Source organism: Nilaparvata lugens, chromosome 3 (genome assembly GCF_014356525.2).
Source record: "Nilaparvata lugens isolate BPH chromosome 3, ASM1435652v1, whole genome shotgun sequence".
NCBI classification, from domain to species: domain Eukaryota; kingdom Metazoa; phylum Arthropoda; class Insecta; order Hemiptera; family Delphacidae; genus Nilaparvata; species Nilaparvata lugens.
This window is the reverse complement of record NC_052506.1, coordinates 89,212,982-89,231,678: the sequence shown is the minus strand read 5'-3', so window position 1 is coordinate 89,231,678 and position 18,697 is coordinate 89,212,982. Positions and strand designations below refer to the sequence as shown.

The 18,697-nt window shown below is 34.8% G+C and overlaps 1 protein-coding gene across 1 annotated transcript; it reads right to left on the bottom strand.

The window, feature by feature from the left end:
• Positions 1–469: 469 nt before the first annotated feature.
• Positions 470–18,663, bottom strand: LOC111048292 (E3 ubiquitin-protein ligase TRIM23). The gene is made up of 10 exons (XM_039424989.1): positions 18,443–18,663; positions 14,838–15,134; positions 13,696–13,983; positions 11,720–11,828; positions 10,336–10,553; positions 7,714–7,893; positions 5,389–5,519; positions 4,240–4,348; positions 2,770–2,895; positions 470–994 (listed from the first exon to the last, which is right to left on the bottom strand). Exons 1-10 carry the CDS (start codon positions 18,518–18,520, stop codon positions 815–817), a joined length of 1,716 nt encoding a protein of 571 aa, XP_039280923.1. The 5' UTR covers positions 18,521–18,663; the 3' UTR covers positions 470–814.
• Between the last annotated feature and the right edge of the window lie 34 nt (positions 18,664–18,697).

The following is an 18,697-nucleotide window of genomic DNA, read 5'->3' as shown; positions in this document are numbered from 1 at the left end:
CACCTCTACCAGACAATCTTAATGACCTCCGAAATTGGATCACATTCAGATCGCTGCGGTTGCACAAGTTGCGCCTGATATGCTGGTACGAGTGAGGCAAGAAATCAATTATCGGTGGGATGTATGTCGCATTACCAACGGCTGTCACATCGAACCAAAATAACACCCACACCTTAAACTTGAAGTGTTTTGTAACAAAATGGCACCTTTCTCAATTCTGTAAGTTATTTCAATAAATATTTATACTTTTTCAAAGATCTAAAGTCCTTTTATAATCACTCTGTATAATAACATAGAGAAACAATAGCGTAAGTAGATATCCCATCGTATAGGGAATTTATGTCGCAGCTTTTACTGTTATCTCAAGCCGATTACTGTCGATCATTGTTAATTTTTACTTTTTTGTTGGGGTGATAGTGTATGAACGGCACAATTTGAGAGACTACCAGCGTCACACAGCTGCATAGGAAAGAACTACGTGAACTATCGACTTCGGATAACAGTAAAAGTTGCGACATAAACGCCCTATACCATGGGATATCTTTTTATGCTATCGTTTCTCTATGATAATAAGCATAGCATCAGCTGATGAAAAGCCAACAACCTATGTTTGTAGTGCACAAGTCTGTATACAGCTCAAGATTCTCTTCAAACTGTCATCTTTCCTTACATAAAAAATCAATATTTTGTTTAAAACATTCAACCAATTATGAATAATTAAATATCAGTAAAGTCAAAAGTTAGCCGGGTTTAAGTTTAATTTGAAGTATATTAAAGATAGCCTAGAAAGAAGATTGTCGAATGAGACTTGAATTCAGTTGATGTCTGAAAGGCCAGAAGCCAATAGCTGCCTGGACAACCACTCCAGTCCGTCATGCAAACCGTCCCCTGACAGCGCATCTGAAGCCTGGATATTCCAGCTATGACCACAACACAGTTTGTAAAGAGCTAGCTGCTGCGTTATGCTCTCAATACTCTCAGCACCAGGTATGTCCTGAAAAAAAAACAAAAAAATTAACTGTCAGTGAAAACTGTGTATTTATTACACTTACAAAATTACAGACTGTTGAACGGCTGACAATGTTTTAATAGTTGACGATGTTTCAATACTTGACAATGTTTTAATCCTTGACAATGTTTTAATACTTGACAATTTTTTAATACTTGACAATGTTTTAATACTTGACAATGTTTTAATACTTGGCTATGTTTTAATAGTTGACAATGGTTTAATAGTTGACAATGTTTTAATAGTTGACAATGTTGTAATAGTTGAAAATGTTTTAATAGTAATGTTGTAATAGTTGAAAATGTTTTAATAGTTAACAATGTTGTAATAGTTGACAATGTTTTAATAGTTGACAATGTTTTAATAGTTGACAATGTTTTAATAGTTGGCAATGTTGTAATAGTTGAAAATGTTTTAATAGTTGACAATGTTTTAATAGTTGACAATGTTTTAATAGTTGACAATGTTTTAATAGTTGACAATGTAATAGTTGACAATGTTTTAATACTTGACAATGTTTTAATACTTGACAAAGTTTTAATAGTTGACAATGTTGTAATAGTTGAAAATGTTTTAATAGTAATGTTGTAATAGTTGAAAATGTTTTAATAGTTAACAATGTTGTAATAGTTGACAATGTTTTAATAGTTGACAATGTTTTAATAGTTGATAATGTTTTAATAGTTGGCAATGTTGTAATAGTTGAAAATGTTTTAATAGTTGACAATGTTTTAAAACTTGACAATGTTTTAATAGTTGACAATGTTTTAATAGTTGACAATGTAATAGTTGACAATGTTTTAATACTTGACAATGTTTTAATACTTGACAAAGTTTTAATAGTTGGCAATGTTTTAATAGTTGACAATGATGTAATAGTTGGAAATGTTTCAATAGTTGACGATGTTGTAATAGTTGACAATGTTTTAATAGTTGACAAAATTTGTTCCTTTCAATTTATCACGAGACAAATAAACAGAAGAGAATGCAAGAAAATATTCGCCTAGAATCTCTACTATTCCTGAATTTATTCAATAAATAGTATTTCTGTCGTAGCTTTCATAACACAGATTTTCACTTGCATAAAATAAACTAAATTTAGATTCCTCAGATAACTAAAAGCTAGAGGGATTTCAAAATACTGTTTCACTGAGTATACTGTTTTTATTGAAATTTTATTTTTAATAAATACATTGAAATTGTCGATATTAATTTGAGAATGGTGATCAGAAAGAAAAAAATGAAACTCAACATTCATTGAATATCTATTGTATCGCATCTGGTTTTATGTGGATTTTCTCTTGAAACTCTTTACTATCAAATGAATGAGTAGACAAATAAAAATAGAATTCCAAGTAGGTAATCCATTTTTTAAAATTGTTTACTCACAACATGTTTCGGCTTCATGATGCCATTATATTATTATTATGGTTGTGAGTAACCAATTTTAAATAGAGTTCTTTTTTATTTATATTCAAGAGAAGCCCTAATGAAAAAAGACAAATGAGTACACTTATGAGACATAATTTTCCTACGATTTAATCCATGATATGGATAATAATGATACCATAGAAATAAATAAGTAGCCTACTCATTATTTATGACAATACTTACCAATTTCATATGCAAATACTTCATAAATAATCATTTATTTAGTAGTAACTTCATATTTAGTAGTAGTTTAAGTCTCCATGTGGTTATTCAAGGTTTGTTTATTGTCAATCACAGAGTATTGTCAATAACGTGGTATCTAAACTTACTTGCTTATTAGCTAATATTAGAAGAGCAGCATCCTTCAACTCTTTTTCGGACATGAGTTTTGACAGTTCACTGAGCGCTTCGGGCAACCTCTCTTTGTCACTTGAGTCAATCACAAATACAACAGCCTGCAAACGGCACAAAAGACAATTATTACACCATATTTTCAAAAATATCAATTATGTATATAATAGTAAAAAATGTATTATGTATATAATACGAAAATATCAATAATACCAATAATCCTGATGAATTCGAAATTAAAATTTGTGATTATTTAATTATGTGAGCATGCCGTAATCTTGGGACTGCTTATTTGCAATATTAAAGATTGGAGTTTGCGAAGAATGCTCAAGAATGAATCTAATAATATTGCTGTTATATGTGAAGAGCAACAGAAAATGTTAGGTTTCTCCTCCTGTACTTCATGATCAAAGTAATGAAACATTTATGCAATAATACAGAGGTGCGCTCTGAAGATCAAAACATGTTTATGGAAATTAAAGAAATTACATTTCAATAGATGATATTGAGTTGTAAATTTGGTTATTTTTATGTGCTTTATTAGATTTGTCACCTGGTCATATGGGACATATATATGAATCATATATTTATCTCATATTGATCAGGATTTTAGAGTTTTAATTTAGAAAAGTTTAATGAACAATGTTTTTGTCTTTGAACAGTTTTTGTCATCGACAGAAAGATTGTTTATTTCATTTGTTATCAAAATTATTGTAGCTTCTCTTTTGTTTTTGATAACAAACGTGCTCGCTTGTGCGACTGATAAAAATATGTATTTGAAATGGCTTCATGTTTGGCATTGACTGAGTTATATATTAATACCCAAAATTTTACTTGTGTGGTGTGTGAGCTCGTTCGTTAGGATTGTGAGTAAAGTCCGGCTGTTCTGGTGAAGGGTTTTCCTGTCACAGTTCGGGCAGTTTAAAGAGAATTGTATTATTGAATAAGAAGGGATCTGAACCCACTACATTAGATCAGTTTTTTTGATTTTTCATTAATAATTAACGTCGCGTTTGAACCAGTGGATGCCAAATTGGGAAGCCATTTCCATAAAGGTAGGTGACTACTGAGTCATTGTTTTAAATTTTCCATAACCACAACAAATGAATCTTCACTAGCAGCAAGCGAGTAGCCCTTGAAAAATTCATCTGTTTATTATTATTTTCTAATTATAATTTAAATTTTGTACTAATAATTTTATTTGTTTGTTTTAAATATCAAAACCTGTACGTTCTTTTCTTGTTTTTCATTTTCCCACCCTTACATACTCGGTGTAAGCACATATTGCTTACATATTTGGTGGAGGTTTATCCTGCCGTCCACATACGTGCTTACAGATTCAATGTTTTGATAAGACAGTGAAGTTATATAAATTGAACGTTTCATAGAACTTTATATAAGTTATATAGAATGAACGTTTCATTTTCAAAATGAATAATGGTACTGACTTGAGTGTTGAGATAGTAATGCTTCCATAGCGGCCTGAGTTTTGGCTGACCTCCAATATCCCAAATATTGAATCTGACCGTCTTGTAGTCGACTGACTCAACATTGAATCTGTAATCATAACATAAAGTATTGAATAATTAACGGTACAATATGAAATACATCAAAATGGTCAGAGATGATCAATGTGTTCCACAATTTAGAATGTAGAAGATTCAAAGTGGATAATTTATGGTTTATTGAAGATGTTTTATAAGTAATTTCACTTGATTAATTTCTTATAATACACGTTGCTCAACAAGGCCTTCAGTAAACACTGATAATAATTTCTCTGATTGCCAATGAATTGCAACCAGAGAAGTTTATTGACAAAACATATACATAATTATTATGTCAGCGAAAATTTTGGATAATAATGTAAGTTTACAAGTTTATAAATGTTTTCTCACGTATTTGTGTCTTCTAACCTATTAAAATAAGTATTATAAGACTGTAAAATGTTTCCTGTTATGTGCTACCTACATAACTATTATAATATACATATGAAAGTTGCTAAAAATAAACTTAGTCCTAATTATGATATCTCAGTATGGAATAGGTTTTTATTGTTATTGAAAAATAAGAATATTTATAATAATAGAACAATCATGATTAAAAATTATAACGTCAATTAGCATAAGTGAAAATAAGGAAGGATTTGAAAACATAGAATAGGGATGAAAATTATAATGAATCACGGAAAACAATATAGTAAAAATTCGAATGCACTATCTTGAAATTAGAATAATATATTCCAATAATATTGCTAGTTTTGTCTGAAGATAAAATTGTTGACGAAAATTTTCTTTTTGAAAAATTATGATATTCATGCATTCGTGAATTTTTAATAAATGATTACCGTATCAATGATCAATCTAACATCAATATTAAGGCATTTTTCAAGAGTATATTATTCAGAAAGTGGGTCATAAACATTTGATTGATAAATAGATGGGAGAGTAAAGTATTCCAGGGTTTATTAAACTTCATGAATTCGAAAAATAATTAACTTAGCACAAATTCGACACAACTGATTGCTTAAGTGCTAAAAAGTCACACAAGTAAGGCGTTAATGTATTGGTACATTGTTAAATTATTGAAGCTTTGCTCACCCAATCGTAGGTATAACAGCCATGAATTCATTCTGTTTGAGTTTGAACAGAATGCTGGTCTTGCCTGCTCCATCCAGTCCCAACACCACAACACGCATTTCAATTTTCGGCCCGATGTGTACTCGGTTATCCTACACAAAACAGTCAAAATGTATATTCATCTAGCTTACTTTCAGGTTAGGTTAGGTTACTTGCTCCGTTGAGGTTTGATTGGGCTATTATCGCTACGTGAACTTCGAATCACAAATTGAATGTATTTGTTTTTATTATGAAATTAATGATACATGATAGTTCATTTTTTCTTGAATTATTCAAAGCTATACAACACAAAACAGTAATGGAGTTAACAAATATCACTTGCAGGTATTTCACATCTGTAACAGCTATTCTGACAAGTTTATTCAAATTTGTTTGCTCTGTGGAAATTGTTATTCGTACTACGTAGCCTTTTATTGAAGTAAAAAAACTATATCAGACAACATTAATTTTCCTTTTATTTACTCGTAGGATCTACTTACACTTGCACTATTCAAATCGTGCGTTTAGAGATGCAAATAATCCAGTATATCGAACCGCACGTCTTCAGTCGCTTGTTATGCTCATTCCCACTAGATAAATAATAAATGTATTCCCACTACTCTAGTTGCCAGTAGCCAGTATGTTAACTCTACTACTCCACTGGAGGTGTAGTGGAGTAGTACCTAACCTAACCTGAGCGACTGAAGGCCCCAAACCGAGATTAATTAATTTAATTTAATTAATTCAAATCAATTTATTTCCATTTTTACAATATATACAGAGCATGAAATTACCATAGTCACTGAAACAATTACCATATAACTAAAAAATCACAATAATACCCTGAAGAACATTACCAAAAATCAAATATACATGGAAAATAATCCCAAAGGTTACAAAAACCTGTTTGGGCAGAAAAGAAAAAACTACTTAGAATAAAGGAAAAATGGAATCTCGCCTTGTCTGAACGTAACAATTGGTAAACACAAGCTGCAGCGTCGAGCGACCGAGTATCCAGTCGCTTTGCGATTTGAGTAGTGCCTAACTTTAAACTTGAGAATTTTTATAGGATCTCCCTGGTGCTATACGGTAATTTTTCTATAAATAACTAAATTAAAGGTTTAACTTGAAATTTTATTAATTTTTCTATAGTCAACAGCACTTTACTAACTTTCAACAACTTGACAAGCTTAAACAATTTATCAAACTTTGATTGCACTAATCTTACTACCCAACTTTGGTGAACCACAAATACAAGAAATTGCGTTAGTAATTGCAAGTATTTGCGATATAGTGAGGTCCACGTTGAAATCAATTCAAAATTCAATAAGATTCAGTTACAATCAATTCAATTACTTGTAATTTTCTTCAATTACTTGTAATTTTCTTGATTGGTGAGCAATTTTTGGGATTTTCCGAGAGTTCCCATATTGTTGTGAATAAATGAATTGATAATGGTAGTGGAGTAAGATAGGAGAACAGCGCGTTGCCGATTCTGCCATGCCACCGCCTTCTATAGAATATAGCTGATACCGGTTCATCTGATGGAGTATTTACTGTCCATTATTCTAAAAGACTACTGTTGGATTATATTTTATTTGGCAGGAAAATATATTTTTCAATGATTTAATCATAAATTTCCATAATAATAAAGATTAAATGTTTTGTTAATTATTTATATTTCTTAATATTGATGAAAAACGATCTGGCAACGGTGTGGAGCTAGAAAAGGATAACACTATATCTTTCTGTATAAAAATCTCAGTGCCCTTCTCGAATTATTCTATCACAACATGCTTCAACATTGATGCCATTTTCAAGTGATATGTTAGACTAACATAAGATCAGAAATAAGAATCTTCCAGCAGTATTTATTTATTTACTTCATATCACTTGGAAATGGCATCAATGTTGAAAAATGTTGTGATAAAATAATTAATTCAAAAAGGGTACTGAGATTCTATTTTTCTCTCTATTTTTAAGGATAGCACTATCTGCTTTGTGGAATGGTAGACAAGGATAGCAACACAAATGTTAATCTCTTCCAGACGGCATTTTGCCATGGAGGAAAAAACTGACGATAAATGTTATAATATTGGTTTCTTTTGTATTGCAATTATTGTGGAATTGAATAAAGGCCATTTTATTATTATTCAAATACTGCTATTGTAGTAAGGTCATAAGTAGTATAAGGCCATAATACTGCTATTGTAGTAAGGCCATAAGTAGTATAAGGCCATTTCATTATTGATCAAATACTGCTATTGTAACGTGGACCTTACTATAGTAAGTGATACGGTATATTACCTTAGTAAATGTGATTGGGATACTGGGTTCGGGATGGAGCTGTTCAGGACTGAAGTCCAGCATCTGCTGTTGATATTTCTTGAGGCAGTCGAGCAGATTTTCGATTTCCTGAGCTGCTGTCAGAACCCGAGCATCGTCTTGCTGAATTATCGATTCGCTGTGGTAGCACATCACTGCCATCTGATAACAAAATTAACACACCTAATTGATGAACAATCAAATAGATTTCCAAATGTTTTTAAAAGTGAATCAAACAGAATATATAAATTAAATTATGAAAAATTACTAGTACCCTTTTTTATATGTTTTATACAAACACAACTAACTTCGAGCACTAGCTAATCTCTGCCATTCTTAAAAGACTTCATTAGAGATAAATTATTCCTTCAACATTGAATTAACAATTTTTAATAGCGAATTATTGATGAGCTCTATTTTTCTTTTCCATTTATTATATTTATGATGGTTGTTCGAACTCACTGCCAGTGCACAAGTTGTTCATTGCCGGTACTACCAAATTGTAATTGATAATATTTTATCTTATTCACTTGTAATTAAGTTTATGGCAAATAGATTAATTTGAATTTTGAATATTACTTTAACATTGGCTTATAACCAACTGACACAAACAAACATGTAAGAGAACCCACTTCTGAATAAAATGACTAGATATGCCCGGTTTCTCAGTCGTTCAATAAACAACGCTATAGCTATTGATTCAATAACTTTATGTATTCAAAGAATTGTTATTGGTTTCTAAAATATATTTATAGAATCCATAGCTATGGAACGATTTATCTGTTCAATGAATCTGGCAACATGGCATGCTCCCAAAACGGCCACTATCGTAAACAAACTTGGTGCCGGTTAAATTTCAATTGTGATTAATCCTACGAGAACCAATAATAGAAGCCGTCTTATCAGAAAGACCTTCTTTGATTGGTTCTCGTGAAATTAATCACGGTTAAAATTTAACCGGCTTTTAAGTAACCGGGCCTTGATGTTATGGTAACAATGGTAGCCAACCAAATCTTGGTTGTTTATTCCATGCTGCTTGTTGTGAGGTTAAGTTGAAGGTTGTATCCTACGGTACTGACATCTTTTGGCTGATGTCTCCAAAGCAAGATGGCTGACACCAGATAAGGGCTAGCAATGCAAAATATAATGCAACTTTGAATCTTTTTTATTTTTAAAATACTGGTGACCTACACATGATTTTTGTAACTTAATTTTTGGATTGCAACCGAAAATTTGATCCATTCCGTTCCATTCCGAAAATTTTGACACATTTATCCATTCCATAAATATTTATAGGCTGGATTTTGCCACTATAGTTTATCGAGAGATTTATGGATTCAATAGGTTTATGAAGCGTTCTAGAAACGTATCTCTCATGTTTATTGATTCAATAGAGTTATGAAATGGATAAACAGTTCAAATGGATAATCCAAGTCATTTGATTAAACTGCTGCGATAATTCAATTACTAATCATTCCAAATGATGATTATGATTATCTACGATTATATATCATTGTAATCTATTGTAGTTTACCAAAGATAACCGTGTAACAATCGAAACCGATATCTCAAATTTTAATAAGTCCGTGGTTGGACAATATCTAGTCTTTTTAATCAGTATGAATAACTACCACAATATCACCTTCACAACTACGGTACTCACAGAGAACTACCTTCATCTATCATTACACAAAATTGGGTGTCATTCATATTGTCTGGTGTTTTAAATGTGTAAGAATTTCAACTTTGGGCCTAGGTTATGTGTTTATCATATAAAATGATCAAAACATTTCGAATAATAACATATTGAAACTCAAAACCTAACCTCCCTAACCTTTTATTTTACCTTTAACAAATAATTAGGGTGTGATCACATTGAATGCGTATACGTGCAAGTTTAAAACATAATTAGGGTGTGATCACATTGAATGCGTATACGTGCAAGTTTAAAACATATTTAGGGTGTGATCACATTGAATGCGTATACGTGCAAGTTTTAAAAATAATTAGGGTGGGATCACATTGAATGCGTATACGTGCAAGTTTAAAACATATTTAGGGTGTGATCACATTGAATGCGTATACGTGCAAGTTTTAAAAATAATTAGGGTGGGATCACATTGAATGCGTATACGTGCAAGTTTAAAACATATTTAGGGTGTTATCACATTGCATGCGTATACGTGCAAGTTGTAAAAATAATTAGGGTGGGATCACATTGAATGCGTATATATGAAAGTACACGTCAAATCATGCATCAGCCGAAAAACAAAATCTAGAAAGTGCCATTGAAACACGTTGTGACTTGCATACAGCTGTTCACACTGAAAACAACCTGCATGTGCACACTTTCAGTGTGACTGTTCCTATTGCCTTTTCCAGATTTTGTTTCTCATCTGCAAGCTTGGTCATGCATAAGCAAGTGTGCACTTGCATCCAATGTCATCCCACCCTTAAACAGAACCTTTTAGGTTATGTTCAACTAATTTTATAACTAGACAATTTGAGAACTGGCATATCTGAGGAGCTCCCCACCAATTAGCATCATCCATTATCCCCACCAATTTGCATTAACGTTCTTCATCTAGCTTTTGATTGACTGACCTGTGACAGCGACATTTCAAGATCCTCCCTGAGCTGCCTGAGCGCCGCCAGCCGCTCCCTGACGTGGGTGTCGACAGCGTTCCTAGCGGCGGCTTCCTGAACTAGCAGCGTCTCCCGCAGCTGCGCGAAGTACGCCTCCACCTTGGCATGTGCCGCCGAAGCTGTGCCCGGCTCGCTGTCAGGCTCCTGTCTGCCTTCCAGGCCGATCGCCACTTGTTCTGCAAACACCACGATAATACATCGTCAATAAGTGACGACAAAGTTTCAGTGGCCATAAATGTTATAGACATATCTGTAATAAGTTGAGTTGGTAGGTCAAGTTGATGGGTTAATTATAGGTCAATAGCTGATCGCCACTTGTCTTGCAACCTCCAGAATACATCGCCAACTATAGGTGACAAAGTTTCAGCTTTTATAGCCATGTTGTAATAGTAGACCATGTTTATGGTCTGTAAGGGCCAGACCCAATTAAGCGTTTTTTCAGGCGTTTTCAGACGGCGATTTTAGATTCGACAGGACAGGAAACTCTCCGATTGCCTGATTGGGTTATCGCCTTACAGTGAAAACCGCTTACAATGGTCTGGCCCTAATAGATTGAGTTAATAAGTCATTAGCTGATTCCAATTCTGCGATTGACTATTCAGATCTAGTTTAGGTTCAAATAGGAGCTGAACAAAGAATGAAAAATGTATATTGCTTGAGTTTACAAGTTTTACAGGTCCAATAAAATTGAGGCTGCTATTATCAATTCAAGAAAAAACAATTGAAGTATTTATTTTCAATGTTTTATTTTTTAATTGTCTTGATAACAACTGTTTTTAATTTAAAGATATTTTTGTTTTTGAGTGAGAGATCATTGGCTCAAAAAGCTACCCATAATTTCAAGTTGCTATGTTTTATAAATTGGATGAGGTTTTGGCCACTACTTATGCTTTCCTGGGAGTTGAATAGTTGCACAAGACAAAATAAATGATCAACTTGATCAATGATCAACTAATAAATGAAGTTGATTGATTATCAATTTGTCATCAATTTCATGACAGAATATGAGCATTTTGTGCACACATGTGATACTAAAGAAACTTTTTACTTCACAACAAACTCAAATATTTAACAGTATAACATTTGACGCAGATTGAGTGCCACATTGAGAAGAAGCAGAGTTATATTATGAGGGTCAAGCATTTTAATCAGCTGGCATCAACGATGAAGGGTGAAAGTAGTAACTTAGTACCTTCAAAAAAGAGGTCTTTTATTTTGTAGTAGAGAGGGGAATTTAAGAAAAATACAAATTGTATCGAAAGTACAGTATTCAGTTAAAATTGCAAATACTGTAATGCAGGTGAGAGTATAATTATGTATGTTGTATGACTGGAAGCCTTACCGAATCGATGAACTGCCTCACTCATTTCCTCCATTAATTTGCGCATATGCTGCACAGCGCCAACCACAGTCGATCTTTTCTTCTCAGCCTCCACTTCCACCAGCGCATGCTGCAAACACATTAATACTTCTATAAAACTACAATCACAAGTTTCCATGTATTTTTCAAAAAAATTTGAACCAACATTTTGTTATTTAAACTTGGACAGGGCCACTTGTGGAAAAGACATTTCAAAATCCTCCCTCAAGATTTGCAGATCCTCCTATATTTGTCAGAGAAGCTGGCCACAAGCATTAACTTTTCCAAATTATATAATGAATGGATTTATACCTAAAAACAAGACACCAAGGACTATTGACGCATTATGTACAATATACATTAAAATCACTCCACTTATATGGGCTACTTTATTCAAATTAATAAAAACAATATAAAACTTGTAGCACCCTTTCATTCAAACATTTTTTAAAATGTTTTAATAAAAGGGTACTACAAGTTTTATATTGTTTTTATTAATTAAAATATACATTGTATATTTTGAATAAAGAGATTGATTGATTGATTGTCCTTTGCAATTGTATCCCTTTACACGTTGCGGGAAATAGTTGCTCCAGACAGGTCAAGAATTATATCGGTGAAAGAGAATAAGTTTTACTGATTGAAAAAACAATGTTTTAGGCTCAGCTGCACAAAAGTTAGTTACATTTCAACCGTGATTGAGAGCTAATATTGAAGGCGTTTTCCGCTTCTCTGATTGTTTTTGTGGCATTTAATCACCTTCCAAATTTAACAGACTTTTGTGCAACCGGGACTAGGAAACAAATTCAATGCAGGAGAAAATTAACAAGGAGGACACACGGAAGATACACAATGATAATGAAGTAAGAAATACTCATGAAAAGTGAAGCCAAGCTTGTGCGCTGATACAATAATTTCTTCGTGAATAAAGATTGCTTTTCGTGTGAAAATTTCCAGTTTATTCCCAACAACATTATACGAGAACACGAGAGATTTATAAATTGCACATGACCAGGCTAATGATTCTTGATTTTTCAGATTATTTATTTATTTATCTATTAACATTTCATAATAAAGTTCAATTCAATTCTTTATTCACTCACACATACAATTTCAATACAAGTTAACAAAATGAATACACGCAACAGCAAAAACAATCACAATAGAAAGAATAGTGGTGTAAAATAGGGTTGAGGATTGAAGGGGTTTTCCAACTATTGTTATCCATGTACTAGGATAACCTTCAATCCCTGAGAATTACACAAATCAAATACATAATCAGAAAAGGACCAACAGACCTAGCACAAAATTGTTCCCTTTCCGGGAACAATTATGGAGCTAAGCATGATCCAAATTATTTATTATTGTTTATTTACTCATTTTTTAAGGCAATTCTTCACGTGTATTTTAAGCCCAGTTTATAAAGAGGGGAAAAATGACAATGCTTCCATTTGTGATGATTCAATGAATGAATGTGAGATGATGAAATGAAATCTGAGAACGAGCACCCCCAGCCGACACAAAATGAGAGTGAAATAGAACCCGAATTACTTGACAAACCCATAAAAAGAACTCACTTGCTTCTCACTACTATCTAATCAAAACTAATACCATTCTTACCCTTTACATTTATACCCCATTACCAGATTTAGTTAGTCTATTTAGTTTTAGACAAATTTCAGTTCACTTATAACTGAATCTACAAATTCCTTAATTGTGTAGACGGCTTCTCTTTTTAGCCATGTCTCTAAAACTATTTTGAATTTATTTAAAAGGAACGGTGTAGGAGCTGGGGTGTAATTTATTGAAAAGGTTGAGACTCAGATGAAGATGGCTATTGTGTGTCTTGGATAGTCTATTAGAGGGTATATCAATCTTTTTCTTGTTTCTTGTGTTGTGTGAATGTATGAGGAGTCGTTGGGGTAGAGTTGAGAGATATTGATAAAATGATAGAGTACCTTGTGATTCTTGTGGCGTCCGTAGTCCTTGCAGATGAAGCAGTGAATAGTCTTGAGCGAGAGGGCCTGGCACTCGTCCTGCAGACAGACGAACTCGGCGGGGTGCGCGGCGTGCTGCGGACAGCGCGGTCGTTCGCGCGGCTTGTCGCTCAGCGGCACGCGACGGTGACGCGCCAATGTGCGCGTTGAGTGCGTCGTCTGTGCGCACACCTCGCACAAATGTGTGCCGCACACCATGCAGTACAGCACCGCTGTGTGCAGCTCGTTCTCGTCGCATCTGATGCATAACTGTAACACACAAACAATACTCTTCAATGTTTGATTCCATTACGAACTGCTTAATTGTACTGCTTATGTAGTAATTAATTGTTCAAAAGTGATTACACAAACAATGTTTATTTATTATTCATGGATACAATATAACAAATCATATGAATATGATTGGGTAGGAACAACAGGCTTGGCCCAAAACTATTCCATTCCCAAATTTTGATAATGTTACATGTCCAAAAATAGGTTAAAAATGTTTCAAACAAACATTCATTATTCCTTTCATTGTACAATTTTATAAATAATAACAGTATAAATCAAACAGTATTAACAAATAATAAATCAAAAACAATTGAATGCACTCCTCGTTAGTGAGTAATCACATTGAATGCGTATATTTCATATTTTATTTATTCATATACAAATACAATCCAGGTAAACAGTTATTCGCCCAAAACTGTTCTAAACCTTGATTTGGAATACACAGTCTAGTGGTTATGTAAAAATGATAGGCTAACTCAATTCACACACTATTTTGAGTCAAAAAAATGTATCTACTACTATTTTGAATCTATCAGATTGATTAATTTCAAAATACAAATCCAAACAAAAATCTTCCTTCACAAACGCCAAAAATATCAAAAATTTCACTTAAATCCACAATTATACTCATGTAAACATCAAACCATCTGCACGTTCACGTTGAATCATACATGTGCTGAGAAACAACATTTGAAAAGTGCCGTTGAAACACGTTGTAACTTTCACGTATATGCAAGTTCCATCTCAAAAATGAGTCTTAATTCAATAACGATGAGCTTCGTGAATCAATAAATGAGCAAAAAGAAAATGTAGCAGTGCAACCAATCTACCTGTCTTTCCTTTCTGAGTGCATCGGAGTTCGGAAGTAAGGATACGGTTTCCGGTTCCGGACGAATGGTCTGCAGTCTTTCAAGAAGTTCGAGAAGGGCGAAATTCTTCTTCAGGCCCCACACACCTGAACTGCCAACGGGAGTTGGCTGCCGATCAAAGGGACAATTGATTGAGTCATCCTTCAATGGAAGCCGCAACAGACAGGCATGACACACTGTGTGCCCGCAGAACAGCAGACGGGGCACTTTGTCGCCTTGCAAACAGAAGACATCCTCGCATACGCGGCATTCAAGCACCTGAAAAAAGGCAACAAGCACTAAGTAAAGAGAGGAAATTTTATCTAGTTATCAGGATTTCATTTCATTAGACCACCAGTGTCACAGGGCAAATTCTCAAAGGCAACCCAGATCTCTAGGGGTCGCCAATTTGGTTTCAGGAAGAAAAAACCACAGCTGATGCAATTTTTGCCTTGTTAACTGCAGTGTATGACAAATTAGATTGTACTTAGCCAAAAGAACACATGTGTGTTGCATTTCCATAATGTTAAGAAACAAGACTCTCGTCCAGTATTGCGAATTGGTGATCAACACCTACAACTGAATAAAAATGATAAATATTTAGGAGTACACATTGCTGACAACCTACGATGGTACACACCCAGACTTCAATTGCTCAAGAATATTGTTCTGTCACTAAACTATCAGAGCAGGGCTAGCCTCAATGATGAGGATAAAAAGAAATATAATGAGCAATATCTCAGGGCAAAACAAATATATAGACAAGAAGTAGATCTAGCTAAACGGGAGGCCAACATAAGTACAATTAACCAAGCCTCTAATAAGTGTAAGGCAGCTTGGAACCTGGTCAGGTCCATCACTGGGTCTGCTTGTCAGAGGGTGAGGCCTAAAGTCACTGCCAGCCCCGATGAGTTCAATCATTTTCTCATTCAGCAGGTCGAGAGGATAAAGGAGTCGATTCCAGGGAGAAGTGAAGCAGATGAAGACTTCCACGTGCCAGGAAATCACAACACAGCCTTTGATAGGTGGGACCCGGTAACAGCAGACGATATCATTCTGATGGTAAAGAGTTTCAAAGGTAAAAGTACCCAGGATATATATGGTGTGTCAGTTGACCTATTGAAAGCTATTATTGAGGAGATTGCTCACCCCCTCAGCATTGTCTTGAACTTTTGCCTAGAGGCAGGCTATTTCCCTTCTGCTCTGAAGCTTGCCAGAACTGTACCTGTCTTCAAGAAGGGAGATCCATCAGACATGGGTAGCTACAGGCCCATCTCAATTATTCCAGCTCTAGCAAAGATTTTTGAGGTGTGCATGAAGAAGCAGCTGGTTTTCTACTTTGAAAGAAGAGACCTATTTACAAACGCCCAGCATGGATTCAGGCAGGGAAAGTCAACGGTCACTGCGGTATCACAGCTAGTTGCTGAGATCCTCAACTCTTTTGAGGCGGGTGACTCAGTGTCTCTTGCTCTAGCGGACTTGAGCAAGGCTTTTGAGTGTGTTTCACACGATATTCTTCTCAAGAAACTGGCTGCTTATGGAGTGCGCGGTCCAGTCCTTGCCACCTTCAGAGCCTACCTTTCTGATAGGAGGCAGGTTCTTACCCTTGATGGAGCTTGATGAACTCAGGTCCACTACAGGTTCGTCACGGAGTGCCACAAGGTTCAGTGATTGGTCCTGTTTTGTTCCTGGTAATGATAAATGACCTTGGATTTATGGGCAACATCCTCATGTTTGCTGACGATGCCACTATTTTCGCAAGGGGTAGAGCACCAGATTTGTCCAAGAGGTTGGCAGCAGATATTTTTGAGCAGGCGAAGCAGTGGTTCACCAGCAACGAGCTGATGCTTAATGAAAGCAAAACCCAGGAGACAACATGCACTCTTGTTCGGGAGCAGCTTGACGATCTCACAGAAATGAAGCTACTGGGGTTTACACTGGATGCTAAACTTGGCTGGATTAGCCACATTGATAACATCTGTAGGAAACTAGCCAGAGTGATGTACCTACTGAGACGTCTGAAGCCATTAATCTCCAGGAAGCATCTGGTGGAGGTGTATTTTGCTATGTTTCATAGCCATATCAACTATGGACTTCAGTTATTGGGGCACGCTCCAGGCTGTAAAGATGTACTGCTCCAGCAGAAGAAGGCTCTAAGGATCCTAGATTCGGCGGGATACTTGGACCACTGCCGACCCATCTTTATCAAGCTGAGAATACTCACGGTATACAATCAATATATCTGGCTCTCCCTGTTGCACGCAAGGGATAATTTCCACTTGCTCACAAAAAGAGAAGACAGACACTCCACAACACCAGAGGAAAAGCGAAAATAGACATCCCTTTCTGCAGGCTGAGCAAGAAGAAGGATTGTTTCCCAATACTAGCCCTGAGGATTTACAACGCCTTACCTGACAGTGTGAAGAACTTGGACGACAGGAGCTTCAGAACAAAAATCAAAAACTGGTTAATAGAGTCTCCATTCTATTCAGTGGAGGAATACTTTGAGGCCACTAGAAACATCAGCTAACGTCGAGTGATGATTAATGTAATGCATACAGGCAAGGCCATCTTGAAAAGTTCAAATATTACTATTCTTAAATGTTTTTTATATGTTTGACTAAGTTTATAAACGTAAATAAGTGTTTATTACGGACATAGTTTTATGTCAACTCTATGACAAGGACCAAGTCAGGTCCATTTTCTGACACAGTCAATCCAGTTATCTGGTCATGACTAAGGAGAGAAGTATGAAGTAAGTAAGTATGGGAAGAGCACATAAATAATGTTATCAAGATACTCAATGAAGTGCGTTGCCTTGCTTGCCGCCAGCAGTAAATAGTGGACGCAAAAGTATTATTGAAAGTCTATCATGGATGCTTCCACAGTGTATAAAAATTATGGTATCGTATTCTGGGAAAATTGCTCAGAAGCGGAAAGAGTATTCTTATTACAAAAAAGAATATTAAGAATTATAAGTGGTGCACACTACATCGAACATTGTAGACCGATATTCAAGAGATTGCATGTGTTAACATTAACTGATTTATACATATTATACATATAGTCAGCGACTACAATATTGAAATATCCAGAATATTTTGAAAGGAACTCCAGCATTCATCATCACAATACAGGACAGGGAGACAATATCCACATCGACAGGCAAAGAACAACACTAGCCTTGTCTAGTGTTAGAAACGTTGCAAGCAGGGTATACAACAAGCTCCCCCTTGAAAATACGGAGGTACAGAGATCCTGTGAGCTTCAGGAGATCCTTAAACACCCATTTACTTAGAAAAAATTATTATTAAATGAAGGAGTTCTGGGAGGACGTCTGACAACCAGATAAAACAAACTAAAATGACGACCACGGCTGTAAAGGCTTCCAGTGGGATTACTACAAGTATACAAGAAAGTAAGTATGATTAAGAGTTGAGTTGAACAAGTTCAACAAAAAATAGGTTATTATTACTACTAAGTTTATTTTTCCATGTATATTATTTGTAATAAATACACTAAAGAAAAACAATTCGGCTGTTTGCATAACAAAGAACAATGCCGTATACTCAGGCTATCATACTCACATTGTACTTGGCACTTGTTTTCAAGCTTCTTGACAAAGTGTACGAATGATCAATAAGGTGATTAATGTCACCAGCCATTACAATATAGATTAATCAACTTTGAAAGTCACAAAATTAAATTTTCAACAAAATAGAATACGCCTAGAATGTAAAATGTTGTGTTTTTATTGCAGTCTATGCTAATTTGCATAGCCTAGAATTCTACACAATTCAGACAAGTTTTAATACAGCAGCTGGCAAACAGCTGTTTTTCAA